The 27,908-nt window shown below is 44.4% G+C and overlaps 3 protein-coding genes across 7 annotated transcripts in view; 2 read left to right on the top strand and 1 right to left on the bottom strand.

Annotated features, from left to right (window-relative positions):
* The window catches only part of MFHAS1 (multifunctional ROCO family signaling regulator 1), a 35,590-nt gene extending 32,115 nt beyond the window's left edge, over window positions 1-3,475 (top strand). For both annotated transcript variants that reach the window (XM_054065574.1, XM_054065575.1), the window contains exon 4: window positions 1,280-3,475. The gene's annotated coding sequence lies outside the window, so the exon portion shown is untranslated. The remainder of the gene's footprint in view (window positions 1-1,279) is intronic.
* A 1,583-nt stretch (window positions 3,476-5,058) lies between these two features.
* Window positions 5,059-27,908, top strand: part of ERI1 (exoribonuclease 1) — a 30,615-nt gene continuing 7,765 nt past the window's right edge. For 2 of the 4 annotated variants that reach the window (XM_054064589.1, XM_054064588.1), the window contains exons 1-7: window positions 5,059-5,204; window positions 6,248-6,423; window positions 8,834-9,044; window positions 10,393-10,476; window positions 11,114-11,223; window positions 13,430-13,544; window positions 15,438-20,077. In XM_054064589.1, coding sequence (XP_053920564.1) covers window positions 5,130-5,204; window positions 6,248-6,423; window positions 8,834-9,044; window positions 10,393-10,476; window positions 11,114-11,223; window positions 13,430-13,544; window positions 15,438-15,680 — 1,014 coding nt within the window. In that variant the 5' untranslated portion in view covers window positions 5,059-5,129 and the 3' untranslated portion in view covers window positions 15,681-20,077. Of the gene's footprint in view, window positions 5,205-5,967; window positions 6,141-6,247; window positions 6,424-8,833; window positions 9,045-10,392; window positions 10,477-11,113; window positions 11,224-13,429; window positions 13,545-15,437; window positions 20,078-27,908 lie in introns of those variants that run through there. The other 2 variants (XM_054064591.1, XM_054064590.1) reach the window with 2 other exon arrangements.
* Window positions 20,148-27,908, bottom strand: part of PPP1R3B (protein phosphatase 1 regulatory subunit 3B) — a 35,212-nt gene continuing 27,451 nt past the window's right edge. Inside the window, exon 3 of the transcript XR_008449559.1 lies at window positions 20,148-20,343. The gene's annotated coding sequence lies outside the window, so the exon portion shown is untranslated. The remainder of the gene's footprint in view (window positions 20,344-27,908) is intronic.

Below are 27,908 nucleotides of genomic sequence, written 5' to 3'. Positions count from 1 at the left end.
TGACCCAAGTATCTGCCATTTCTTTCTTGTCACTAGCCCCCAACAGCTCATGGTCCACCACGCTTGGATGCTCTAGGGTTGCCATTGTGGCACTCGCCATCCATTGTGGCAACTGAAGCAGTAGAAATCTAGATCTGGATCCTCCTTGTAGCAAATCCACCCAGGCATCATTGTGCAGAGGTCTAGTGAAGCAGCGTATAGCTGTGCTGTACAAACTGGCTCTGATCCCCTTGAGCTGTCCTTGGCAGCTGTGCTTCTTGGGCAGCCGTTCTCCCTGGGGCAGATGTGGGGATGGGCAGGCTGAGCACTGGCACCACAGTGCTGGTTTCTCTCCTAACTAGAGGAGAAAATTTTTGAGGCCTTCTTAAGATGTTGCTTTCAGTTTATGCCCTACAGTTGTGCCCTGATAACTGGGCTGTATGAATCCTGCAAATATTTGATTCAGTGCATATCAAATAGAAGGTAGGCATTTCCGGAGCCAAGATCCCTGCTTCAGGTGCTGGTGGAGGTCTGAGAGATGAAGGACTTTAAATGTTTGTGTTAATGTACAGCTCTTAACCCTTTGGGCTGTGATGGCAGACCTGGAATGGATGATACAGGTTGGCGAGCAGTCCCCACCAGGATGCAGGCTGGCCGGGCTTATGGCCAGTGCAGGACAGTGACATGCATCCTGCTGGCTGCTGCTGCTGTTGCACAAGTGATGTTCCCCTGGCTTCTGATCCTTCAAATACCACCCTTGTGTGTAGGGCTGCAAATACCCCTGTTGGCAGGATCCTAACACTGAGAAATGCAGAGCAGAATCCACTGAGAGATTGTGGAGGCCAGGTGGAAGAAATCAAGCCATTCAACAGGGAAAGCTGCCAAGTAAAAGCTGGCAGCTCAGCCAGCTTCATATCTCTTCAGAGTATTGTTCCATCTGGGGAGAGAGCTTGGGTTCAGATTTCATTTGTTGACTTGCCACCTTTGGCAGTGAGCATTTGAACCTTTCTTATGTCAGTGAGAAGCATTAACTGATGGTGCTTCTGTAGTGTTGTAGATAAATTGGGGACTAGAAATTGCCTGTGGCAGGAGGAAGTGGAAGGGAGCAGAGATCTTTGAATGGTGTTGGGAATAGTGCTGGGAAACTCCTTTGTCTGGACGCTTGCTGCGCATGAGACATGAAGGGCCTTACTATAGTCAGAACTTATGTTAGAGCATTCCCTACTGTCACCTCCCGTGCTAGGCGGTTTTCTCCTCCTCTCTGTGCTGCTACTCACCTCTCTGTTTCCCTTCTCCATAGGAAGAAACTAGCGATTTGTTGCTGTGACGTTGCGTGGAAACCACATTGTAAAGAAACCACAAACTGGAATCCTTTTCCAGCCGGAGGCCTGTTTCCCAGTGCACCCATCTGGTCTGGGATGTGTGAGCATTGAAGGAGTGAGAGGACAAAGCAGACATCTTACAGCCTGCTCCTTGAGACTGCAGCCCTCCTACCAGGGCTTGCCACCTCAGTGAGAGCACGGCATTACCCGGCCTTTGCAGTCTGCTGTGTGCACTGAAGCCGTAATGCCGGGAGTGTGGCAGTATGGAGATCAGTCTAGTTGGGTCTATTTATTATGAAACGGTGATCACTCATCCACCCACTGTCTATGGTGTAACTGCGTTTTCATCTGTATTTTTTTTTTTAATATGCAAAAGCCATTTAATTTTCTATGCAGTTCAAAAACATTTCCCCTTCGCAATGCCAGGTGGGAGATATGTGCAGGAAAACCAGGCCAAGTGGCTAATGGTGTTTTTGATTTTGCTGTTGCAGTCTTCTAAGGATACATCATGGAATCTTCTGCACAGTGTCCCCTTGCTGAGCTCCTGCCTGTTAGACCCCCTTAACATCTCTGAGCCCCAGGGATGAGGGCCCCATGTTTTTGAAGGAGCTGTCATTTTTCATGAGTCAGGCTACAAGGAAGGAGGGCTCGAAGGCAGTGCCGTAAGAGCAGAGATACGCGCGAAGTTCAGGGAGTGTATTATATTACTGTTCTCATCCCTGCTTGGAGAGTTACTGAACTGTTAGAAATTACTTAAGACCTATGCGGAGCACCCTGCAGCCTTTACTGGAAGTACATGAAGAGGTCAGAATGGACTGGGGAATCAATTGTCTCCCTGTGAAGCTGACAGTGAATTTAACCCCTTTGGAACAGGAGAAGAATCTCCTGGTGCTAGGTGCCTACTTCACTCAAGAGGACTGCACTGGTTTTACCTCCTGGTTTGCAGACCCCTTGCTTGTGCCCAGTTGATTTCCTATTGAAACTGGTGCAGACGGGGTTGGAAGTAGAGCTGGGAAGTTACTTTGCACTGCAGGACTTTCAGCACCTGGAACATGTCCTGAACTACTACATGTTATGCTCTGAAACAAAACCTGGGATTCAAACCTGCATCCGTCCAAGTGAAACTCCCGGGATAGCTGCTTTGCCGTCTGCTGGGTCTGTGTAACATGAGAGATCGTATGTCCCTAAGCAGCACACAAATCTGTTGAGGTAGAGGGGAGCGGAGGCCAAAGGGTGATGCTGTACATCTAGCTCATTTTAGGGCTTGCAGGGGCATTTGGAGGCCTCTGGCAAATGCAGAGGGTCCTGGGTGATGAGACACCTCCGCTTTAACTGTGCTAAAGGGAAAAAAGTCAGAGAAATAAGATTGTTTTCAACATGCCACAAGGTCAGGATGCTTTCGTGTAGTCTCCTCTGTGGCAATGCTGTTGTTTCTGTGTTCTGTCTCTGCTCTGAGCTTGGGTGACTCAGCTTTAAACTTAACTTGAGACCAGATTGGGATTTAACCTGCCTTGTGTTCTCTCAAGTCAGATGGAAGAGGTTGTGGGCTGCAGAAACGCGGGTCATCTCCCTTGCAGCATCCCCCATGCTACAGTTTCATGGTGGCTGTGTAAACTCAATAGTGCATTTGGGTGCTGCTCTCCCAGGAACCCAAAATATTCTTGCTCTGCCTTAGCACCAGAGCTGACTTGGGGGTCCCTGTTCCCTTTCCCTTTGTACGTCTGAGGGGGGTTAAAGCTTGTTAGAGCAGTAGGGGCTCATCACTGTGAGGAAATGGATACAGTTGTGTTAAAGGTAACTGCAGCAGTATTTAGGAGCTCACTAACTGAAGTGAAAAGTCACTGGCTCACTCCTGCAGAGACTGATCCCAGAGTTCAGCTGCTCCTGTGCCCTTTTGATGGGATCTTGGAGCAGCATCTTGGAACAGCAGTGCGGGGAGGTGGATGGAGATGCTGCACTGCAGTTAGCACAAGAAGAGGCAAGTGAGCCTCAAGTGTAGCACTCATCACACACTTCATAGCTCAGTTCATTGACTGTAATTGCAGGTATTCATATAATCTGCATCACTGGGCAGGACTCTGCGCGCACACACATGCATGCCCAGACGTACACGCACCACACCCACACTCGCCCACACATCCTCGCCAAAATGACTGAAAATAAAAGTGATCTCAATCTCAAGTAAAGGCCTGGCTGTTTATTTGTTTCTCCTGTTCCAATGCCTCCTTGGACCCTGCCTCTGGAAGGGTCTGCATCTAATTGTATACTTGGGGTTTTCTGAATCCAGGAGCCAAAGCATTTGGGAGCACTGCTAGCGAATGATTCATAAAATCATTAAGAGATTTGGCATGGAGTGAATCTGCAAATGGAGCCCTTTGTTTGGATTAACATCTGTGAACTGTTGCCCGCTCCAGCAAGGCAGGTGATGTCTGGGGAACAGCTTTTCCCTTACTGCATTTAGGATGTTTTGTGGGGTTTTGAGGCCAGTTTAGCAGTTCTCATTTGTATGACATTGTTTGCTTTCTTGTAAAGCTTTGTTCCCTACCAATCCTGCTCAGGTGCCACATTGTCCACATAGGCAAGAGCAGTAAGACAGATGGCCCTCTGCTTGCCAATGTGGGAATTATTGGCAGTGCCAAGAGGATGAATTAAAAATAGGGAGCAAGTCCCCTCCCACACTGCCCCAAGCAGCTGTGTGTGATTCCACTTCCATAACCGCTCTTATGTGGAGGAGAAAACAGGACAGGCCTCTGTGGCAACCCCAGCCAACACAGCAATGCTGCACAGCATGTCTAGAGGAAGAGATAGCAGCACCTGCAACAAGAGGCTGGAGTGAGACAGAGGGCAAGACCCAGGGTGGGTGTCTGGTCCCCAGCCGCAACAGGGCTGATGAAGCAATGTCAGGCTATTTAGGGACTAGCAGAGCTGCAGGTGTCAGGGTGGCTTCATCAGCCTCCATCACTGAGAGATAGGAGGGAAATCTCTGAGGATGTGCCTGGATTGTGCTCCAGGCCTGAGGGAAGCACCAGCAGGAAATTAAGGGACCTGTGATGGACAGAGAGATGTCCCTGCTTTGCCTTCACCTTGTGGCTGAGAACACCGAGAGGGCTCTGACATGTCTCAGGCCATGCACCCCACAGCACTTGTTGACCAGATTAAGGGATATGGGGAAGAACACGAAGCAACTTCTCTGGGTAGGGAGGGGATGGGGTCTGGCTGCATTGCTCCAGTAGCAAGACCTGCCTGCTCACACCCCACAGGTGTCCCTGACCCAAGGTAAGGATCATAGAATGGATTGGGTTGGAAGGGACCTTGAAAATCATCTGATTCCAAACCCCCTGCAACAGGCAGAAACAGCTCCCACGAGATCAGGCTGCCCAAGGCTCCATCCAACCTGGCCTTGAACACCACCAGGGATGGGGCATCCACAACCTCCCTGGGCAACCTGTGCCAGTGCCTCACCACCCTCATCGTGAAGAAATTCCTCCTTACGCCTAGTCTAAATCTGCTCCTCCAAAGCCACAGGATGCACTGCGCAGAGCCAGGCGCGGAAAGCAGGAGCACGAACACGGTGCCTCTCCCGTGCTATTTTTCCGTAACGCGGCGAGAGCCTGCAGGAAGCCGCTGGGACCGCGGCAGCTCAGGTGGGACTGCTGGGCCGGACAGGCACACACGGCCACAGCTCCTCCCCCCGGACGGGACAGCGGGACTCGGTGCCGGGAACGAGGCCCTCAAGCCACTCGGGAAAGGCGGCGGGGCCGCCCCGAAGCGCAGGGGCGGGCCCCGCGCTCTCCCCGCCCCGTGAGGGGCCGCGTCTCCGCCGCCGCCATGGAGGAGCAGAAAGGGAAGGGCCCGCGGGCAGCCCCCAGCGAGGCGCCGCCCGCCGCTGCCGCCCGCCCGCCGGTGAGTGCGTTCGGGCCACGAGAGGCGCGAGAGGGGCGGTGCGCGCTGCCCCCAACCCCCCGGGGCGCATGCGCAGAGCCGCCCCGGCGCCGGCCGCGGCGCACCCGCAGCCCCGCGCTGCTCCCGAGCGTATGCTCAGACCTGCTCAGCACTGTCCGCAGCGCGCCCCAGCCCACCCGTCCCGAGTCCGTCGCGCGCCCTCCCGCGCATGCGAAGAGCCGCTCTCCCGCGGCCCATGGCTCGCCCGCCGCGTCGAGCCCGTCGCGCGCGGCCCCCGCGCACACGCAGAGCCGGCCTCGCGCCGAGTCTGCTCCGCGCCAGCTTGCGCTGCCCCCCCGCGGCGCGCTTGCTGTCCGCTCAGGCCTCAGGCGCATGCGTAGCGCCGTCCATTGGGCGCCCGCTTGCGCGGAGCCCGCCGTGCTTCGCCCCCGCGCATGCGCAGAGCAGTCGCGCGCGGAGCCCCGCGCTGCTTTCGGGCTCAGGGTGTCCCGTGTGGTGTGAGCCCCTCGTTCCCGAGGCTCCAGCGGCGGCTGCAGGCCGGGAGGGGGAGCACCCCGCTGTGTGCCCCCCGCAGAGGTCCGGCAGTCACCGCGCGGAACCGAAGGGCACGGGCGTTCCTGCGGGTTTGTGCGTTTCGCACCACACTGGCAGCGCGTCTGAGTTCGCGCAGGCTCCGGCTGCAGCAAAGCTCGTCCTGCCAGCCGGGGATCGCCGGCTCTGCCGGAGAGCGGGCTGTTCCCGCTGGAAGAGCGTGTTCAGGCTTTGCCTCCGGGCTGCCCCTCACCGTGGCTTCAGGCGCGGGCGTCGCTGCCCCTTTGTTCTGCCTGCCGGTTTTCGTGAAGTTGAGGAGGAAAATGATATTTCAGAGCAGGCATCAGTACTGATTTTCTTGCTCATCCGTAAGCGAGTTCCCTCAGTTTGATCATGAGCGAAACGGTGGGATGTTTTACTGAATTTTGGCGTCAAAACTGTGTGTTGATTTTAATGCTCTAGCTTCTTATTTTGGCCTTCTGAAGTGACTTTCAGATTTCTCTTTCTTCCAGAGCAGGCAGCGTTGTAGCATCAGTGATGAAGAAACTAATGGGAAAAATTCAACTGCCAGTTTGAATGACTTCAGTGACCCCGTTTACAAAGAAATTGCTGTAACCAATGGTTACATCAACAGAATGTCCAGAGATGAGCTCAGAAGTAAACTTGAAGAGTTCAAGCTGGAAACCAGGTCAGGCTGATAACGTAAGCCTTTTGGTCTATCTTTGAGAGCAGTATAGCCACCAGGGATGATTATTGTAACGTTTAACAACACACCACAACGTGAAAAGTAGACACGTCACTAAACACGCATTGTTTTATGTGCAGTTTTGACGTGGCCTTCATTGTAGGATTAGTGAGTGCGATACTGCTTGGTGTGTTACCGCAAGCGTGCACTGTCTCAAAGATGAACGCAAAGAAACGGAAGAATATGTAACTGTAGGTTGCTCCTCAACGTGTTTCTGGTCAAGGGGGAAAGAGAGGTTTGAAGAACCTCTGAAGAAGGGTTCTCGGGTGGTGTTGCAGATCTTCAACACATGGAGAAGCTTGCTTTGGAACATATGTATTTTTATTTACTGTACCCAGTACAGATCTGATACTGCCTAGAACCTCTGTAGTGATAGGGCTTGGTATTTAATCAGTGCAGAAGGCAGGTACCTTTACATGGAGAGTTTGCTAATCTGGATAGATGAGATAGAATAGTGTGAGTAGGAGAATGTACTATAAACTAGGTTTGCGCTTGTTGAGGAGGAAGAGGAAAGGGCCAGCTATATAAGGGGGTTCTTCCTGCTCTGTCAGAAATGACCTCCAAGATCCTTTGATATTGCTGTGGCTAGACAAATTTGAGATGTTGAGAAGGAGGTCAGCTGGGGGTAACGAAGTGTATTGTTCCCGTTGGGAACAATTATAAGGAAGTAGTGCTGGTGGTGCTGGAAGCGAGAAGTTACGGCTGTGGAGGAAGAGGGGAATTGAAAGGTGCGGTGGACTCTGAAAGGAGAAGTCTAGCTTTCTAGAGAAAGTGACTGTAAGGGAGGAGGTGTTCAGGGAGAAAAATATGGAAGGAACAGAGGTTCATTTGAAAAGAATAAAAGGGAAGAAAAAAAAGGCATAGGTGGGAAATGCAGCCTGCCACCTCCATCCCATCTGTCTGCAGATGTTCTGGCTCAGTGTTTCTTTTAATTCCTCCTTTAGTTAAGTGAATTTGGCTCCTCAGGAGGAAAAAACTTCATTACATGATGAAATTTTTAGTAAAACAGGTTAGATTTGTACAGCTATTCAGCAATTACTCTGATTTAAAAATAAAAAGCAGAATTCAGATATTAAATGATGTATTTGTGGTTTCCTCCTAGATTATTATTTTTCTATTTGTGCTTTTTATTCAGTTGTAAATGCAGAAAGCTTTAAACTTTTCTTTTAGCAAAGTTAGACTTGTTTTGTCATGATATTCAGTTAGGTTTGTTGGAATATATCTGACATGTAAACAAATGGTGCATCACCTCTAACATAGTGAATCGAGCAGATTGCCACACACCATCCTTTCTCTTGGGGTTATTTTCATAGCAGATCATCTCCTCTTCCAACTTCTTGTAGGTTGGATGATGGAGGGTAAAATTACCTTTCTCTTCAGCTGCCATACTGTTTCAACTCTGAATGAACTGGCCATTGAATTCAAATAAATTAATAAACCAGAGAGGAAAAAGTTATCTGTGTTTGCAGAAGAGCCTCATGTTCTCAAATGCAGGTTTAGTAGTCTAATTCCAGTTTTTCCGTGTGGGTGAGTGGGCTGCTTTTCTGATAATACCACTTGCTACAAGTAGCTCTTATGGCTTCTGTGATTTCATTTGCAGTGTGAAGTTTTAATTTTAATTCCCTCAAAGAGAAAATGATCCTTGTTTATTCAGTTCTGGTTTGGTATGTGGCAGTTCTGGCACCTGCACTTGCATGTTATATTGTTTGTATTAAAGAGACATGGTAAGTATCTTTAATAATTTGCCACTGTGAATTTATGTGTTAGCCATAAACCTTCTGAAAAGCGGGATTTTGACCAGGATGTTTCTCTGACAACCAAGATCTTGAATACTTTAATTGAGTTGCTCAAGCTCAATTTTAAATTTAAATTGAAATAAATTTAAGATGTAGGGCTTTTAGCTGGGTTCTCGGTGCCACTGATCCAGAAATACTTCAGGCACCAGTTTCTTCAAGCAGAGCGCACAGGAAGATACAGGTGAAGCAGTACTGCTTCCAGGGCCAGAGGTCATCTAGGAGCAATCTGCAAAATCTTTGGCTTTGTGAAGGCTTCTGCTACTGACTCTTGCTGAGCTGGAGGCGACGGCAGAGTGACTGCACTGTGCTTCCCAGTTGGTCCACAAATACTGCTGTTATTGAGATGTTTTAGTTGTCGAGGGGTATCACAGCTTCCATGTTATCCCAGATAGTGGAGCATTAACCGTATAATGAAGCTGAATTCACATTTCCTAAGGGCTGGTGTTCAAAATGAGTTTGATGAACTACGAACTTTCAAATGTTAAATATAGCTTCAGTTCTGCAATGGTGAAATAATTACATGAGAATGCAATCTTGTACTTTCCTTATCTCCTTAGGGGAGTGAAAGATGTGCTGAAAAAGAGACTGAAAAACTATTATAAGAAACAGAAGCTGATGCAGAAGGAAGCCATTAATGGAGGCGGCTACTATGACTACATCTGCGTTGTTGACTTTGAAGCAACGTGTGAAGAAGGAAACCCACCTGAATTCATACATGAAATAATTGAGTTTCCTATTGTCTTACTAAACACACATACACTGGAAATAGTAAGTGATATAGTTACCGTGTTGGTTATGCTGTTCTTTGATGTTCTTCTTTGCTTCAGAAAATCTGGATTAGTTTTTAGGTAGATATTGAACTTTATTAAAAGATAGCATTTTTTTTCATAAAATCCTATCCTCTGTGCCTCTTACATACAAACAAAGCTTTCTTTCTATTCTGAAAGCATCTGGAATAGATCATGCTCCCACTGTTGACTCCCTCTACTGATACGAGGGACTTTCAGTTTCTCACTTGTCATCCTCCACCAGCTCCTTCTTTTCCTACTTTAAGATCCACAAAACTATTTTGGGACTTGAGGGGATCAATCATAAACAAGAATTAGTAATTTCTGTGGTCCTCTGTGTGACAATCTAGAAAACACTAATGCAGTGGTCTAGAAAGTGGAGCTGAGTGAATTCTGCATTTTGGTGGGCTAGACTATTTCCACAGCATACCCAGCAGATCGACAGCTGTGTAATCTGATTTTAAGCATACTTAGTAGGCACTTGGCATCCTCAAGTACTCTGTTCAATACAGCTTTCTTTTAGGAAAAACTCCTTGCTATCTAGCAGAAACTGCTATCTCCAGAAATGGAGGAAATGCATGTGCCTCTGACTAATGGTTCATTTATCAGTAACTTGTAAGAGGAGGAGCATTTCCAGTAATCACCGTGGTGCTACATTAATGTCTAGCTCTATATATGACTAACTGCAGAGAAGGGGTTGTGCAGATTACTAAATTTATTTTATTACCTTTAGAGTAGTAGGAAACTCTTCCTTTACTCTGTCCAAAAGGGTTTGTATAGCAGCAGGGAATTGGGCCTTTCTTTTTTTCCATTAAACTTGCATCTAGTTTTCACTCTTGTACCTCTCATTTCCCAGAGTGAGATCATTGTGCTTATCTCTGGCTGGCTGGCATCCAAAGGTGTAGGGTTTGCATGCAGCCTCTGAGATGTGCAGCTGGTTGCCTTCCTTGAATTACATGAGCTTTTAGAGATACCACCAGGCTTTGCTCATGCCTCTTACCTTGTTTTTTCCACACTTATGCTCTTCTTTTCCTGAATCTTCCCCTCTATTGCAGTCTGTCCTTCTCCCTTGTACATCCACATTCCTGTTCTTTGTTGCCTGCTGGCTCAAATGAAGGACGTGGCCCAGTTGGAAAGCCATTCATCTATCCTGTTGGGAATTTCATGATGACAGGAGGCTCATATTGGCTGGGGGACGGGTACACACTCCAGTTTGCCTCCAGTGCAACAAGTAGCCACTATTGCCTTTCAGCTATGGGCAAGCCAAAGGAGTTGCCTTGTGGGCTACTAAGTGTTCTGCTGCTGAGTATTTGACTCTCTTATTTCAGGAGGATACTTTTCAGCAATACGTGAAGCCAGAAATTAATCCTAAGCTTTCAAACTTCTGCATCAGTCTGACAGGAATCACCCAGGTAATTTGCACTTTTTTTCTTCAGAACAGGATATGAAAAAAAAAATAAGGGATGTGGAGGTTGATATTTTCAGACTGGTAATATTTCATGGTAATTTTTCTGTAAGGCTTATTCTCTTAATACTTGCTTTTTCCCCCTCTCCCAATTATCACAGAATTGATTTAACTAAGTTGATCATTTAGCTGCTTATAAGGAGCTGTAAGAAAAAAAGAGTTCACTTTGTAATCCATGTGTAGAAACTTAATCTTTAGCAGAGGAAAGCAGCTTTTGAATTATATCTGTTCCTCTTCAGAGATTTTTATTCTAAAGGGTTTAGAGTTCTGCTACGGCAATGGCTTGTGATCAGGTGACTGGGAAACAAGCTCCAAAGTTTGACTTAAGTTCAACAGCTGACTAACCTTGTTACCTTATAGGTGCCATTTGGTGCTTTTCTGGTGCTTTTTTTCAGTTTAGAACAATCTGTCCAATTGCCTGGTTATTATTCGGTATAATCCGTTTCTAAAGGCTTTTGTGAAGCCAATTTAGCAAGCGAGTGATTTAGTGAATGTCTGTATGCCTGTGTAATTCTTACACTTCATGCTGGGTTTTTTTTTCTGGAAAAATGTTCCTTTCTCTTGTTTTTTTTTGGTTCTTTTAGGACATTGTTGATAAAGCTGATACATTTCCTCAAGTTCTGCAGAATGTCATAGAATGGATGAGACAGCGAGAACTGGGAACAAAGTACAGCTATTCCATGTTGACAGATGGGTATGTCCTCATGTAACTGTCAGCACACTCTAAAACTGCAGAATAGTGTTCATGTTTGTGAGAATCTTGTGCAAGGTTGATCTCGACACTGCCATTTTGCTATTTTATTATAATTTTAGCTTTCGGGAAAATCGAAAAAGCTGAACTTAACAATTTGAAATGCAGCTTAAATCCATTAGATGGCACTGTTTCTTTCCTAGTTGTCTGCGTGCGACTACATAGTGTTGACTAGACTTTTTATCCTTTTTCTTCTTGTAATTCTGTTTACATATAGTTTTTATATAGCTCATAATACCTGAAAATAATGCTGTACCATTGCAGTTCTCCCGTGCTCTGCTGAACCTGAGGTTTCAGAGATGTGTGATGGTTGTGTCTTATCCTGCATGTGTTAGCGTTATTGTTAATACATCCTGTGTATTTCACCAGAAAGCAGTAATGGACTGTGCTGTTGGTCGAATGAGGAGGAATGACTAGCACAGAAAGCTCTTTGCTTTGGCATAACGCGCTGTGGCTCTGATGGGTCCCGGCTCTGACAAGTTTTGGGGCCAGGGAGGATTGATGAGTCCTTGAACTGCCACCAGAACTTGCTCTCTCACAAGGAGTACATGGAAAATCAAGTCTCCTAATGACTGCACAGTGAACAGATATTGAGATCTAGATATATCTGCAATGCAACATTGTTCTTGTGTTCTTAGCTTTGTTACACAATGAAAGATACTGTTTGAGCCTTATCCTATGTTGCACTAGTCAGGGAATTTTTCTGTAGATGATGCTTGCTTTTTAACTGTAAAACATGACTATTCTGTTAATATGTCTGCTTTCCTCCTACTCTTGGGATGAGGGATTTCAGTCGCACGGAGAGTTTTTTAACTGTGAGGTGAATGATGGACTCTTGTCTCCTGTTTTCTTGAAGTAGGTCTGCTGTGCTGGATTAAAAAGGCAGTCCTGTGCTGCTCTGTTATAATGACAGGAGATGAACCTCGAAACAAAACGGGAGTTTATGAAAAAAAGCGTGAGGGATCTTAGTATGACTTCCTAACACTTATGTCACGTAAACGCTGATAAATATTCTAACCTACAATATGAGTGGTTTGCAAAATAAGGTATCATAGGAGATGAATGGATACAAAGCAAAAGCTTTCTTAACTAATCCAGCTTGGCCAGTGGGGAACTTTTTCTTGGCCGTGAGACTTTTTTCTCAAAATTTGTGAAGATTTGGATGATGACTATAAATTACAGGTCTTTTATGGTGAGGAACCCCTATCATTGAAATGTGGTTCTGTCCACTGTGAATGGTGAAGCCATTTAAAAGCTATCACATGAAACTTGAGGTGTACAGCTAGATCTGTGTACACCTTAAAAATAAGGAGATAACAATAATATAATTCCAACTTTAATTAATTTAAGGAACTGTGATAAATACTGATATTTGTCTAATTTTTTATCTGTGATTAGATGTCTGGGTTTGGTAGCAACAGTGAATTAAAAAATGGAAAAAGCTAGAGCAAAATTAGTGGAAGATTGGTTATATTACTTGGCATGAAGAGTGTCTCAAATTCCCCTCCAGGAGAATCCCCTTAATGAAATTCCTCAAAGAAAATAGGTGCAGTGAAATTTGTCTGTCATGTAGTTGAGATTATATAGACAGCTGTGAGAGAGAGGGGAGAAAAAAGGCTTTAATTTAGCTTGAAGCCTACAAACTTGTTGGATTGGTTCCCTTGAGGAAGGCTGCTAGGAGTGCATACGGTTGTAGTTTTATCTTCTTTCCATAAAGGTCTGGTTCTCCTAAAAGTAAGTGCAGTCTTGTTTCAGTAACCTACATTAAGTAGAGAGATGCATGCATACCCAAGTGGTCAGGAAAATTTAAGTTTTCACTTGCTTCCCTGAGGGCTGCGTAAGCGTCTAGTTTATTGACAGTTTTTGAAGTAGATGTGGTAGATGGAGAAGTTGGCATGCTACTTTTTGGCTTAACCATCCTGAAACCATCCTAGAGAAAATCTTGCTGATGTCATTGGTTTTCCCATGATTAACAGATTCATATGAAAAAGTTCTCCACCATGACTATAGCAAAAGAACTTTTCGTAAGCTGTTTGCCTTCTACTGACCACCAAGAAAAATAGCTTTTTGTGCTACAGCTGTGCAGTATGCAGAAAACAGGGCATCTGAATTATGTATTACTAATGTTTTTCTCTTTTGACTTTTTAAGATCTTGGGATATGAGTAAATTTTTGAACATCCAGTGCCGTAATAGCCGTATCAAATACCCTTCTTTTGCCAAAAAGTGGATCAATATTCGCAAATCATACGGGAATTTCTATAAGGTTTGTGCAGACTGTTGTTTCTCTTGCGGGAAAATTTGGGTTAAAAGTCTAGCATGTCCTGTTGTGCTTGTCATCCTTACTTGTGTAGTGTAAAATTACAGTACTTAAACTAGCTGCCTGGGGCCTGATTTTCAAATGTGCTTCATGCCTAGACCTCACTTTACTAATTGAAGATGATATAATCTACTGCATTTGGATTTTAATCTTGTTTTTAAGAATCAGGAGATGCTTCGTGAAGGGTAGTATAAGAATGCCATACTGGTGCTCTTAGATCAAGTGTGTCTTGAAGTAGTTCAGCTGAAAAGACTAGATTTTTCAATTATTTTTCCCTGTCTCCATGTAATACACTACAAAATAAGCACCACTACCCTTAGATATCTCCACTTTTGATAGTGTCACAGGGAGGAGGGAAGATTAGGACATATCTGCAGTGGAATCAAATTGTCAAGAGAAAAGTAATATCACGTTCAGTGCTGGACCTTCCTGCTGCTTTCTTTTACTGTCAGATTATCATAAAAGGGATATTTGAGATTGTAGCAAATTCCTAGTCAGTCTGTGCTAAACCATTTGTTTGAATGTGATTTCAGCCTAGCTGACAATCTTCTGTTGAGGGGCTTTTTCACACGAAATTGTAACCTCTAGGAAACAGAATAAGAGGTTAACATTTAGTAAGAGAAGAGCTTTACTTTATGCTGAACAAATATTACAGGGCTACTCCATTTGTCCCTCTCTTGTGCCATCTCAGCATGACCATTTCTGTAGGAAACACACTAGAACATAGAACACTCGTTAATCTCGCCAGCTTTAATGTAGACATACCTTTTCCCTTCTCTCTTAAGCAGTGAGTGCTTTTTCATCAAAGACAATGAAGTTTTGAACTTAGAAGGAATCAGTTTCTTTTTACTTTTGGGGATTTTTTTCTTTCATGAAAGCAAACAGTTGTAACATTTACAGTTGTTCGGTACTTGTGCTTAGCTACTCGTGCTGCTAATGAATCTGTTGTTAAGTACTAGTAATAGCTAAAACTATTGACAAAGAATGTATTGTAACTTGCCTGTAGAGTATCCCACAACCTGTAGGTGTGTCTCTCCTGCTTGGTTTGTTGTTATTGGAGTTGCATATTGCCAGGTTTTGGTAACTGTGTCATCACCGTTCTGCCTGGCCATTAAATACAGTAGTATGGTACAATATTCTGGAACTTGTCATGTCTGGTGCTCCACCACCAAGAGAGCAAACTAAGGTTTGCTTCCTTTAAAGTTATCCTTTTGTTCTTCTTTGACCTTTCCAAAGATCAAATGTACATTTAGTAATTAATCAAGAGAGGACTTTGGACTTTTGCTGCTCTAGCACTTTGTATGGGTAAGACAGTTAAGCTTCCTTGTCTGTTCGTGCTGTTGGTCATCCACGTCAACATGAGCTGCTCTAAGTGTTGCTGATCTGTCCCTGTGGTATTTGGAGGCATTCAGAAGCTTGATGTCAGTTTGAATCAGGAGGTTGGTGCTTCTTTAATCATTTAACATTTAAAAGGAAAATCAAAATCTGATTCCTTCTAGATGATCATTCTTTTTTATAATGCTTGTTAAACCTAGCTAGGCCACAGCTTCCACCAGCACTGGTACATCTTGAGCTGGTGCTGCTAATGGTGAGAGGCCCTTGAAACTATCCTAAGTCTAGACAAGCTGCTGTTGACTGTGTCTCCTCTGTAAAAATGAAAGTGTCTGTCTCACCAAGATGCTTTGAAGTTAAAGTGTTAGTGATCTGACAAAAGGCAACATGAAAGTAGTATGTGACTTAAGTAGACTTGAAATCTGCATATGTTCTCCTGCGCTGTGTTATATTAAAAAGCTTTGGTACAGAACCTAATTCGTGAATGTGGTTCACTTTCTTCTTCAGGTTCCTAGGAACCAGACCAAGCTGACAGCCATGCTTGAAAACCTGGGCATGAATTACGATGGGAGACCTCACAGTGGACTTGATGACTCTAAAAACATTGCAAGGATAGCTATAAGGATGCTGCAGGATGGCTGTGAACTGCGGGTGAATGAGAAAATGCATGCTGGACAGCTTATGACAGTCTCCTCCTTAGCCCCCTTAGAGGGAGCCCCTGCTCCACTCATGCCCCGCTACAGAAACTAGTAGTTGAGGGGTTCTGCCTTGGGAACTGCTCTTAGATACCCAATGAAGACTGTTAAGAGCTTATTTAGCAGCCATCTCTGCCAGCCTGTCTGCGATGCAGAATTTGAAAGCACCTTAACTCATCGTCTCTGTTGAAATAAAGAGGAGCGTGGAAGCCTTTTGCTCTCTGAAGCCCATCTTACAAGACCTTTTTTGTTCTGATAGTTTTTGTTGTTTTCAGCTTTTCTAGCGGTAAGATTGATCTGTTGAATCCCAGCAAAGTGGTAAGCTTTTAAGAACATGTAATTTAAACACATACAAAGATCAAATGAGCCTGTGCACTGCTGTTCCCACCCCAGCCTGTGGGTGATATTTATTCGCTGTGCTGTGCTCTAATGCTATCTAGCATCTGATTATTCATTGCACACAAATAAGACGCTGCTGGAAGAATTGAAATAGTGAGTAGCTGGGCTGGCCTTCCCTGGTAAGGCACTCTACTAAGGATTCCTGCTGGTATTTTTGGTTTGGGTTTTTTTTTTTTTTTCAAAGTTCAGGAGAAATGGGAGCAAATTCATTAGTTCTGAAGCAATAGAGAAGTACTCTGTTTTTTGGTTTTTTCTTTGCTTTTTTCTTCTTTTTTTTTTTTGTATTTGCTCCCACAACTTAAAAATGACTGAAGTAAAAGTAAGTTCAAGACATGCCAGATCGTCAGAATTTTGTGCTATGTGGTTATTATGTAAAACAAAACAAGAAGTTTCTAGCTCATTGTTAAACACATGCTCACCTACTTTTGGTACCTTCCCGTACCTCTACTACCATCAAGCTATGCCTTTGTCTCAAAAATCTAACATTGGAAGATTAATATAATTTTATTAGTGAAGGCCACATCTAGTTATTAACGAACTTCCTCTGCTTTTTTCCTGGGCCCCATAGAAGATTATATTCCAAAGAGGCTAAAGTGTTAATTTGCTTTATCTCCGTGGACTGTTACAAATAACATTAATATGATCAGCTTTGCATTAGAGTGGCTTGTTCTGAAAAGTAGAATTATGTATTTTGGTTGCTTTCAGTAAAAAAAAAACTTAGTTTGGTATTCCTGTATTATAATTCATTCATTCTTTCTGCCACTTACATTCAGGAAACAAAATAACCAATTCATAATAAAGCTTTATAGCTGCTTGGCTTATCAAGCGCCTCCCAGCTCCCCTTGCTCTTCTGACTCTTAAATTGGATCAATGGAAACGTGAGAATTTTATTTTGAATTCATGTAAGAGAGAAGCATTGGTGAATTCACAGTTGCTTCATATGGTAGGAATAAAGCAGTTTTCTTCCCAGAGTCACAGATTCGGTCAACCACAGTTGCTTTAGAATGGTATTTTTTTTTCTGCAAGTAAATACTCGTGCTTGTAGGATTTTGTTGAACTTCATAGTTTCCTTTTTTTCTGTAGCAATACCAGATGTATTTTCAGAAGAGTAAAATCCAAGTCTGATGCGCTTACTTTGAAAATACTGTCAGCCCGTATTTCATACAAATTTTAAATGAAAAATACTTGCTTTTCACTGTAGCAACCGTAGTGCCCTCTTTTCTGAAGATCCATGGTAATTTAATTTTTGTCTCCAAGTTAACTGTGGTGCAGGTTTCTATGATAAAATGGAGTTTAGCTCAGCAGGTCTCCTCTTGGGATGCTGGCAATATCATAGACTTTGTCACTAGCCTTTTATTTACAGGTCTGTAACCACGCTCTCAGTCCAATGAAAAGCTTTGTTACGGATTATACTACAGGTTTCATAAGCCAAGAGCTGTTGTAGTTCTACATCATTTATTTTGAAGTACAGAGTTGTTTATTTTTGTTAAAAAACTTTCAAAATGTATTTTGAGGTAAGGGTTAAATATTAATAATTGGTTTCTGTTTACTGATTGAGTAGGATTTTTTATCAGTGAGTTGCAGAAATCGGTAGAATCATTCCAGATACTATTTTATCAAAGTTGAATTAGTGTCAAAACTGTAAGCTGTAACTGTTTTCACGGAATGTTTGATTCTGTGATTTTGAGATTAAGTGAATTTTGTCAATGTTTGTTGGTTTCCTTGAAATGTAAAAAAACTTATTAAAATATGTTGGTATTTATTAACATGTTAGGCACTGAATTCACTCTTTAAAGCATGAAGTAACCTCAGTAGTCTTGGAGGTCTTGGTCTCGGTTTGTCTGATGATTAGTCTTCTCTGGTGGACTAGCAACATTGCCATGGCTGGATGGCTTAAATCTTGTGAGTGTGACTAGTTCACAACACTCAGTAAGAAAAAAAATTTCCTGGATGCTTTCATACTAAAGGGAAAGAGGCATTTGAGGAAAAAAAAATGGTGAATTTATTGGCGATGCGTGTGATCAGCTAAACAATGTTTTTTTCATGTTTATGTTTATTCATCCAGAGAAGCTTGCTGAGTGCATCTCTGCTGTAATGAATATTTTTATTTATTAGAGGAATCATCCCATGCTGGAAAAATTCATTGGTAGCTATGTAAGAAACCATCTACTTTTTATGCAGAAAAAAACAGACAATATGCAGACAATAGCCTGCTGATACAGTAAGAGGCCTTTGTTGTTTTTGGGTTCTTTATTTCACATTTCAAGAGCTGTACTTGAGCAATTCTACTGCAGACAGCCTCTGTAAAACACCCGCAAATTTTAAACAGAGGAGTTGCAGGCAAATTTCAACATGAGCGCTTTCAAGTAGATTTCTTAATATGTGTTTATATGAATGTGAGTGGTATTCACAGTGTCTTGGGGTTGTTTTAGAGAGGGGAAAAAGGGGTTCTTAGGCAGGTTAAAGAGCAATAACGTCGCTGTCTCGATGAGCGACTGCCTCAGCAAATGTCACTAAGATGCATGGGGAAGAAGAGGTCGTAGCAGTTTGTAGCCTCCCATCAGCCTCCTAGTGAGGTATGGCTACAGGGGCAAGTCTCAGGAGTCAGTTGTCCGTAGAAACTGTGCCTGTCTTATAAGGTAATTTAATAATTTAATTTAACAAGGTAGTTGGGTTTTTCCATATTTTGTTGGAAATTGGCATTGCAATGAGGAGGGAGCTGTTCCCGGCAGTGGAAATAAGAAACACTTCAGTTCACCTTGAGCTGAAGTTGGTTCTTGTGCTGTTGGAGAGTTCTTGGCGCTTCACTGTTGGCCTTCTCTGCTCTTCAGTGACCTTGCAGAAGGTCTTTTTTCACCACAGTTTTCCCTGAAGGACAGCTAATTTCTCTCACCCTGCAGTTCTCCAGGTTGTTTGTTGAGCCCTGCTTTTCCCTTTTCCTTCCATTACTGAACTTTTGCCTCCTCTGGAAAGAAGTTTGTGCTAGTTAAGATCTTTGTGTGCTCTTTTTAATCTGGGGAAAAAGAACAGGCCCTTTAAAAAGAAATTGGAAGTCTTACCTGTGAAGGATAGGTGTCAGAAGACCCAGTTACAAACTGGGGGCTTTTGAAATGGGCTGAACATACGGAACATCATTCTGTTGCAACGAAGACCATTTGAGGTCCCTCTCGAGGAGTTCATATTTGATAGCCCCAAGGGTAACAGTCATAGCTTACCAGAAGGATTCCCCATATGGTGATGAGTGAAGTAGGAAGGCTGTGATCAGTCTGTGCTTCTGCTCTACCTTGTATTAAGCTGTAGCCTAGCTGAACAGCCGCAGTGGGGAGTTCCTTCTGGTTTGGTCTTTGTACATTCGCAGCCTCCATCACTGACTGGCTTTTGCCCTCTTTAAATTGGAGGTCTTTGTATTGTGGGAGAAAAACCTGAAGTAGCTCCTTGAACTAAAGAGTGTGACTGCTTTGCATTAAGTGGTCTCCCATGGAGGAAAGGCTCGTTCAAATGAATGACAAGAGCCTTGGACACCTCTCTATGGCAGAGAAGACCTATGGATGTGTTCTGATTAGGGATGAGATTGCATAGTTCAGGCAGGTGTCTCCTCAGTGGCCACTCAGTTCAGGTGTGCCCTGTGGGTAGTACCATGCAGTCTTAACTTGGCGTGGTCATGACTGCCCATGTTAGCTGTAGATCCTGAGATTCTTCTTGCAGATATATAGCGGGGAGGAAAGGGAGTTGCATGGTTTCCCGGCTAAGTTATTGCTAATGATTTTTTGCTGTTTGAAGTAAATAGTAGTAATGATCTTGCATTGCTAAAGTACTAGCAGGTGATTCTGATCTCCTTTGTTTATGTTCCCCATTTCAGTGATGTTGATTTTTAAAGTGCACACATAGCCAAATGGACCTCTGTGAGCCAGAGATGTCCCAATAAGCAGGAATTGCTTCATCGTGCTTGTGTTCAGCTTTGGGATGGTGCGCAGGTCCTGGGCTGCAGGCTGGCCGTGGAGCGTGACACACCTTCCCAGACATGGAAAGCTACATGCTCGGCAAAATGCCATGGTAGGGCACCGCTTATTTCTACTTATGACTGCAATCATTGTGATCTGGAGGTCTCTGCGCTGTGTTCCTTTCTTTATTTCATAATAATTCATAGTTTGAATTGATAATTAGTACTGAGCAGCATGAAAACGCTTAATATGTGATTTAGAGACTGGTGTAGCAGCCAGCAGTATGAGACTCAAGGTGCCTCCCATTCTCACTTGAAAACACTTGAATGGTCATGATTAGTCTCTATTCACGCAGATATGGACTAAGAGGATAGAAACCTGAAAAAAAGAGGTGACAAGGTATTAGCTGATCTAGGCAGGGTATTCCAGGCGTGTGCTTATACATACCCATATAGTCTGAGTGCTTAATACTGTTGATGAATTTTGAGAACAGACATTTTGAGATGCCTGATGGCATGTACAGAGTGGGCAACTGACTACTTCTGCACTAACCTTGGCTGTATTTAATCACAATCTAGGGGATAGCATGGTCAAAGAGAGAGAAGGTGGAGCCAGCCCCTGACTTCATGTTAGTGGTAGCTCTGCTCCAAATGGAAAGCTGGGCTAGAGATGTCCCAACCTCCTTTCCAAACAACACTGGTCTGATTCTGTGAAGACCAGTTAAGGGGAAAAAATGGCTGTAGATTATCTGGTAGTCTTAAGCTGCTGCTGGGATCACTTAATCAACTGGGAATTTTGCATGCATTTTTGGCCACAGACAGGGCCTTTAGATCAGTTTTAATCTTCACGGAACTCTGTTCCTCAGTACTGATAGAGAGCTGTTCTTGCCTACCAACACGGTACCCTGCGATGTATTAGTTAGAAAAGTTAATCCCTGTCCTGCTGGCAGTAATATCCATAGAGCAGGTCACCACACTTGGCAGTCTTCAGTAATTAGGCAGCCCTGTAGATAAGGAACATTAATTTGAGCAGAGAAGCCTGAGTGGGTCATGGCTGAAAAAAAAGTTGGACATCATTATCTGGCGTCGGATGGAATTGCTGTGATGCCAGCAAAGCCTGTCTGTTAGCGTGCTGCAGATCTTTGGGAGCAGTTTCCTTCAGCTATTCTGGTGCTTTGTTTCTCCCTGCTAATCTGCAGAGCCACACGGGCTTGTTTCTTCTTCATGCTCTTTCTCAAAGACTTCGAATTTGCTGGCTTTAGGGGCTGGCTTCTCTGGAATTTAGTGGCTCACTCCTTGTTCTTGCTTGGTTTTAGTACACAAAGTAATCCTTCGTGACCCTGCTTGGACTGATTTTCTAACAAGCCATGTCTGGAAGCAGCTGTACTCTATGCTGAAATCTTGTCTGCGTTGCTAGCCTAACTGTTATGAACAGGTCTTGTAGAAACCTTATCAGATCAGAGACTGCTCCCTTATTAGGAGCTTGGATAATGTAGTGTTATGGTTCTTGAATGCTGCAGACATTTAACAGATACTAACAGTAAGGAGAACAGTATAAGTAAATGGAAAATTTCTCAGCTTCCTTCACAAGTCATGGCAAAAAAAATTATGGCAAGTTCTCATGGTAATGGTGCTTTCATGCATGCCCGTTATCACATATACATAATGGTTTCAGTACAGGATGGGGGATGATGTGATTGAGAGAGCCCTGCAGAGAAGGACTTGGGGGCACTGATTATTGAGAAGCTGGACATGAGCCGGCAATGTGCGCTCACAGCCCAGAAGGCCAATGGTATCCTGGGCCACATCAAAAGAAGCGTGGCCAGCGGGTCAAGGGTGGTGATTCTGCCCCTCTGTTTCTCTCTTGTGAGACCCCACCTGGACTATTGTGTCCAGTTCTGGAATCCCCAGCATAAGAAGGATATGGAACTGTTGGAACGGGTCCAGAGGAGGGCTACAAGGATGATCAGAGGGCTGAAGCACCTCTGACACAAGGACAGGCTGAGAGAGTTGGCGTTGTTGAGCCTGGAGAAGAGAAGGCTCAGAGGAGACCTTGTAGTGACCTTCCAGTACCTGAAGGGGCTACAAGAAAGCAGGGGAGGGACTTTTTATAGAGGCATGGAATGATAGGACTAGGGGGAATGGCTTTAAATTGCAGAGGGGCAGATTTAGACTAGACATAAGGAGGAATTTCTTTCCTATGAGAGTGGTGAGGCACTGGCACAGGTTGCCCAGGGAAGTTGTGGATGTCCCATCCCTGGAGGTGTTCAAGGCCAGGTTGGATGGAGCCTTGGGCAGCCTGATCTAGTGTGAGCTGTTTCTGCCTGTTGCAGGGGGGTTGGAGTCAGATGATCTTCAAGGTCCCTTCCAACCCAATCCATTCTATGATCCTTACCTTGGGTCAGGGACACCTGTGGGGTGTGAGCAGGCAGGTCTTGCTACTGGAGCAATGCAGCCAGACCCCATCCCCTCCCTACCCAGAGAAGTTGCAAGGGGCTTGGAATCAGATGATCTTCAAGGTCCCTTCCAACTCAAACTGTTCTAGGATTCTAAGATTCTTCTGGGGCTGCTGCCACCACCATTAAATTGTGGCAAGGACATGGTCGTTTTGAAACTGGATGCCAGTAAAGTTGGGTGTTTGTTTCTACACTAGAGCTATGTTGGTGAGTGTGGCATCATGTGGAGGAATTAGAGTGATGCTTTAAACGATTCAGTGAATAAGCTTGTTCAAATGTCTTTCATTTTTCTGACAGATTGTCGTTAGCCTCCAAACATGGAAAACTTGCGTTGGCCTTGAAAGAGGAAAATAATGTTTTTAAACTTAGAAACTTCCATAAGATTTTTGTATTTGAGGGACTGAGAAGATGAAGAGATCTTCATATGGTTTCAGGAGAACTGGGAAATTGGAAGCCCTTTAGAAGAAACTCAGTAATGCTGAGAGAGTGGTATTGTGCTGTTAAGTATGGGAGCAACAGACAGGACAAACAGAATGGATTTTGTTCAGAGCAAGACATTCTTTTTATAGCTGTGTAGCATTTACCATTGTGTAGCTGTATAACACTTTGGAGTTTGTCACCGTGGAGCTCCAGAGGGCCGTGGTCAGCCTTACTGGCTCTTTTTGTGGAGCAATCCCAGCAGGGGTGCACCTTTTGGCACAGAGCAAGATATTATTAGGCTGAGATGGTGGCAGGTCCATCAAGGAAGTCAGTTGTGTTATAAACACTATGCCTGAGCATATCAGCAGGAAATTTTCTTCTGTAATTTACCCTGAAAGATGGTGATGTTCTTTTAAGTGTTGGATCAGGGCTTTCAAAATAAATGATCCTCAGACAACACTCTTTCACTATGAAAACAGAATCACTGTAACTGCCTTCAATTTAGCTTCTTTTCAGGCAGAAAATAGAAATTCCCTCGTCCTGTCTTCCAGCCAAGAGACCTGCCCACCTTGGTGGATGTTGATTGACATAGACATGGGAATTTTTTGGTTGTTCAATGGCATGATTTGGCAGAGAGTGAGTGAATTCTTCTGTGCTTGGCTGATTCTGTGTGTGAAACGTTTCTGCAGAGGTTGCAGTAAATGTGTCATACTGGATGAAACTTCTGTCTTGAACCAAGGTAGTCATGCTCAAGGCTGTTGAACTTCTCTCATGAACCAAGAGACCAAGGACCTAATTATGGTCCCTCCTAGTAGCTGTGGTAGTGAGAAAAATACTCAGGTGGAAACATCAGCTTTTGTGTCTGAGAGGTAAAGAATGTAGAGCTTGGCCATGTGCCCCTGGATATGTAGTAAGCTTGTCCAACCACGTTCAGGCTGTATGTTGAAAGGACTTCACAGCTTAACATCAGAGCTGATGGCTGCAGCCACCTGGCTGTTGCTGTGGGGAGTTTTCCATCTGTTCCTCCTTTTCTGCCATCTGCAAAATATTTTTAAAATTACAGATTTCCTCAAGCACATGCTGCAGCTCAGCCAATTCCTCACACTCTCCAGCCCCTTGTACATACAGTCATCTCTCTTTTATAGTATACATTTCAGAACAAAAATGTCTTGAAAGTGCTTTTTTTTCTCCACTCTGCTCAGTCTTTGAGTTCTGGAGCACATGTAGAATGGACTGAACTGTCTTCATGTCCTGTAGATGACCTCTGTTTCTCCATCCGCGTCAACTACCCTTCAACCTGGCAGACAACCACTGCTCTGTTCACTTGTGGGCTTTTTGGCAGGATTAAGTTTCTGTAACATACCTTGAAGTACAACTGACTGCTTTTCTGTTCAAGCCTTCTGCTCTGTCCTGCACTAACTGTGCTGTGCATGTCTGGGCTAAGGCTTCCCTTTTCTTCTCTTTCTCCCTCTTGTTTTCATTTCCCTGTGCTGTGGTCCTGACCATGGCATCTTATCACACTTCAGCAGCCTCTCAGTGTCAAGAATACAACCTGCTAAAATCTGTGCGGTTGGGCTGAGCGCTGTGCTTGCTCTAAGGAGAGGGGCAAGCGTACTAAGTCACACTGACTGTCACTTACAGTGAAGTTACTGACCCTGTTCTAAAAAGGATGAAATTCAGGTATGGAATTAAAGTAATGCTCAAGTTTATGCAGTGAGTAAGGATACTGCTAGAAATGGAACTCAGTTGCCTTGTCTCCTCAGGTGCTCTCTCCCCTGAATCCTCTACTGATTCTTTTCAGTAGGTGACATCTTAATGTAGGTTGCCACTAGAGGAAGAGGCTGTGCAACTGCTGTCATGATTTTGGCTGAGCTCTTCTTGGTGACAGCCCCTTGCCTAAGGGAATTCCACTCAAGCTCCTGGTCTCCAAGCAGATGGCTCTGCATCTCATCCTTGGAATGCAAGATGTGTCTTCTGCAGATCCTTTCTTGAGCAATAGGACATTGCAGTCTGCCTGCCCTGGCTCTAGTGCTGAGACTTCCGAGAGTGTATGCAGTCATTTGGACTGACAGCATAAAATCCTGCAGACTAAGTTTGTGATGGCTGTAAAGAAGCATCAGCAATAACTCTTCAGCTCTTTCATGCTACCAGGAGTTCTTGAGGTTTGTAGTAGACACATTGATATGAATGGAGAAAGAATAGAAGAATAGAAGTGTCTTGAAGCACCAGAAGGAAGGCATTAGAGGTGTATGAGAATGACAGGTGCTGATGGCACATGTGTTACCAGGTCATCGAAATTGCAGCACACCTACAGCTCCTTAGAATACCTGGAGAGTATGAACAAGGGGCTGCCTAAAGCAAGACAAGACAAATCTGAACTCTCAAGGAATAAAAATGTGCAGATTGGATGATAAAAGAATGGGACTGGAGCGGTTAGTCGTTGAGATTAGACAAAAGACAATGAGTATGTCCTGATGACTCACAGAGATAGGACACACAGGTTAGACTCCCATAGGTATTGAGAGCACACCCAAAATCTGTGTATGCTCACCAGCCTGAGGGTTCAGGAGGGTGGGGGAAGATAGCTGACGTCTTTTTTCTTCCATCTCATTGCAAGTAATCCTGGCTAGAGCATGGAATCTTGATGCTTGCATTCTAGACCAACTATGTGGAAACATGCAGTTGTGATTGTATGTATCTAGTATACATGAGTGTAATCAGTTTGGTTTTTTTTAAACAAAATCACTTTCTTTCTATAGTCTCACCTTGAGCTTTCCTACACTCGCAGCTGCAATGTGACTGTGAGGAGATCCATCAGTGCATAGGCAGTGCTGGAGTGCAAAGTATTCATTCTTGGTCCAGTGTCTTTGGGGGAAAGTCACCTTTTCAAGCCACCTTCTTCATCTGTCTTTTCTCTTTTACTTCTGGTTTGATTTTGCTACTTTAGAAGCAAGCTCTGACACTGTTTTCTGCTCCTTGCTTTCCTGCAACAGGCTGTCTTTCTCTTGTGAGCTTCCTGGGAACCAGTTGCTGCCAGTGATTTTAGGAGTAGCACTAGAATGTCTTGCGAGGATCCTCTACTGATCCATGTTGTTGGATTTATTTTGGCTTCATATGAATGTGAAAAGTGGTCTTGGGAGCGTATTTGCAGCCAGATCCTCTGGTTGTGAGGTGTCTGTGGACAACTTAGTGTACTGCTAAGGCACCGATGACTTACTGTACTATTAGGATCCCACACAATGTAAAGGGCAGTTTGACTGTGCTTGGCGCTATCCTTCCAGGATCTACCATTATGAGGGCAAACTCAAAGGATGGCTGGGGACTGCGGTACCCCACTACAAAACAAGTTTGATGATCACTCTGAAGGCTACAACCTCAAATGACAGGCCTCAAAGTGGTAAACGAGCCTGTGAGTCTTTCCAGACGTAGCCTACAGAACATCTCGAGGAAGACTGATGAAGTATGCAGTTTTGGCAGTGTTTAATGGACAAACGGAGACCAACTAGGAGGCTGTTTTCTCAAGAAGATAGAAGGTTGCCTATTGATTCAAATGGTTCCTGCTTCCTGGCTTTGCCATAGATTTATAGTTTTCACTCTAGTCCTGTTTCTAATGAAACGTTTTTTCTTCCTGTCTCAGAAGAGCTTGGCACAAACAGCACATAACTTCACTCTATCTTAAACTCTTCAAGAATTAGACCTGTAGGGCCTGTTAGGGGAAAGATTTAGTTACTTAAACGTAACTGTCTTGTGCCCTCTGGTATATGAGCTGTCTGAACAAGGCTTGCAGATAGCATATAGGACCTGCAGGAGTCCTCCTGTCTTCTGAAGCACTGCTAAAGGCCAGCCTGGAGACCTGAGATATCTCCAGTAGGGCTATTGCTCATACCTGTGTGTTGGGACTGGAATGGTGCCTCTGGAGCAAGCCCATGGCCCAATCAGCTTAACAGGAAGAGATAAGTACCTCCAGAGAATGAGTTGTCCCATCTATCTTTGCTGCTTCTTAATTTGACTTAGCCGGAAGGTAGAAGCTGTGCTACTGCTATGCAGCATATGAGCTTCCACAGAGCCCTTGCTAGAGAGACGCAGGGATTTCGGGCAGCCAGGAGAGGGAATGCAATTGTGAGGCTAAGACATCATCTCCCAAACACCAAAGGCTTTGGGAAATGAGGAAGAGTTTCTGCTTGCCTCACTCACTAGCCTTCCCAAAAAGCATGGGAGGAAGACAGCTAGATCTGGATTCAGTTGTTTAGTTTCTGCATTTCAGTGAAAAGGAATAGTGACAGCTGCTATAGGACTAGTAAGGTTGGGATCACTTTCTGCTGTACCGCCTGTTTGCACAGGAGGAGTGGAGGAGCTGTGGAAATCAATTACTTGCCAAAGTCCTCAATTGCAGATCAAGGTACTTCGCCTTTGACCTTTTGGAAGTCTTGAACTGATTCGAAGTGGAAAGAGTCTCTCAAGAACTTCATGAAGAAAGTAAAGAGTTATGCTTATTTTTTTGGTAGTGATTTGATGCAAGTCTAATATTTCAGCTGGGATGAAGGGATTTCAGCTCTTCATTTTCCTAGAGTGAAATGCTTCATTTGGGATGCTTCATCTTAGTGCTTTCAGGGTTAGGTGTTGCTCCTTCTCAGGGCAACTTTTGCCTGCCAAACTGTTTCTGTGGTTGTCTGCACAAACCACAGATTATGAGACTGTTGTCTCCTTTCCACTGGTAGAACATGAAAAGGCACTTCTTGCATGAGCAGGACAGAGCTGCTTTCTGTGCAAGAACTACACAAGAACAAGTGGAGCAAACTAGAGTGCTAGGCAGTGAACCCAGCCTTGCAAGATACTTACATGGCTGAGTACAGGAGAAAGGGGTTGGCAAGAGAACTGGCCCTCCCTTACAAAAAGAAAATGCTCCCCCAAAAAAGCAAAGAAAGTGAAAAATGAAGCATTCTTGCACTTTATTTTACTTTCATAAGTTGGGAGCAGCCAGTCTCTTCCCAGAAAACAGTTCTGTGCTAGAGACTGTACCTGGTAACAGAGCTTTGCCTCTAGAAAGGGTAGTGCAAGGCTTCAAAGG

Source organism: Cuculus canorus, chromosome 4, assembly GCF_017976375.1.
Source record: "Cuculus canorus isolate bCucCan1 chromosome 4, bCucCan1.pri, whole genome shotgun sequence".
Taxonomy (NCBI): Eukaryota; Metazoa; Chordata; class Aves; order Cuculiformes; family Cuculidae; genus Cuculus; species Cuculus canorus.
This window is presented reverse-complemented; position numbering and strand designations above follow the sequence as displayed.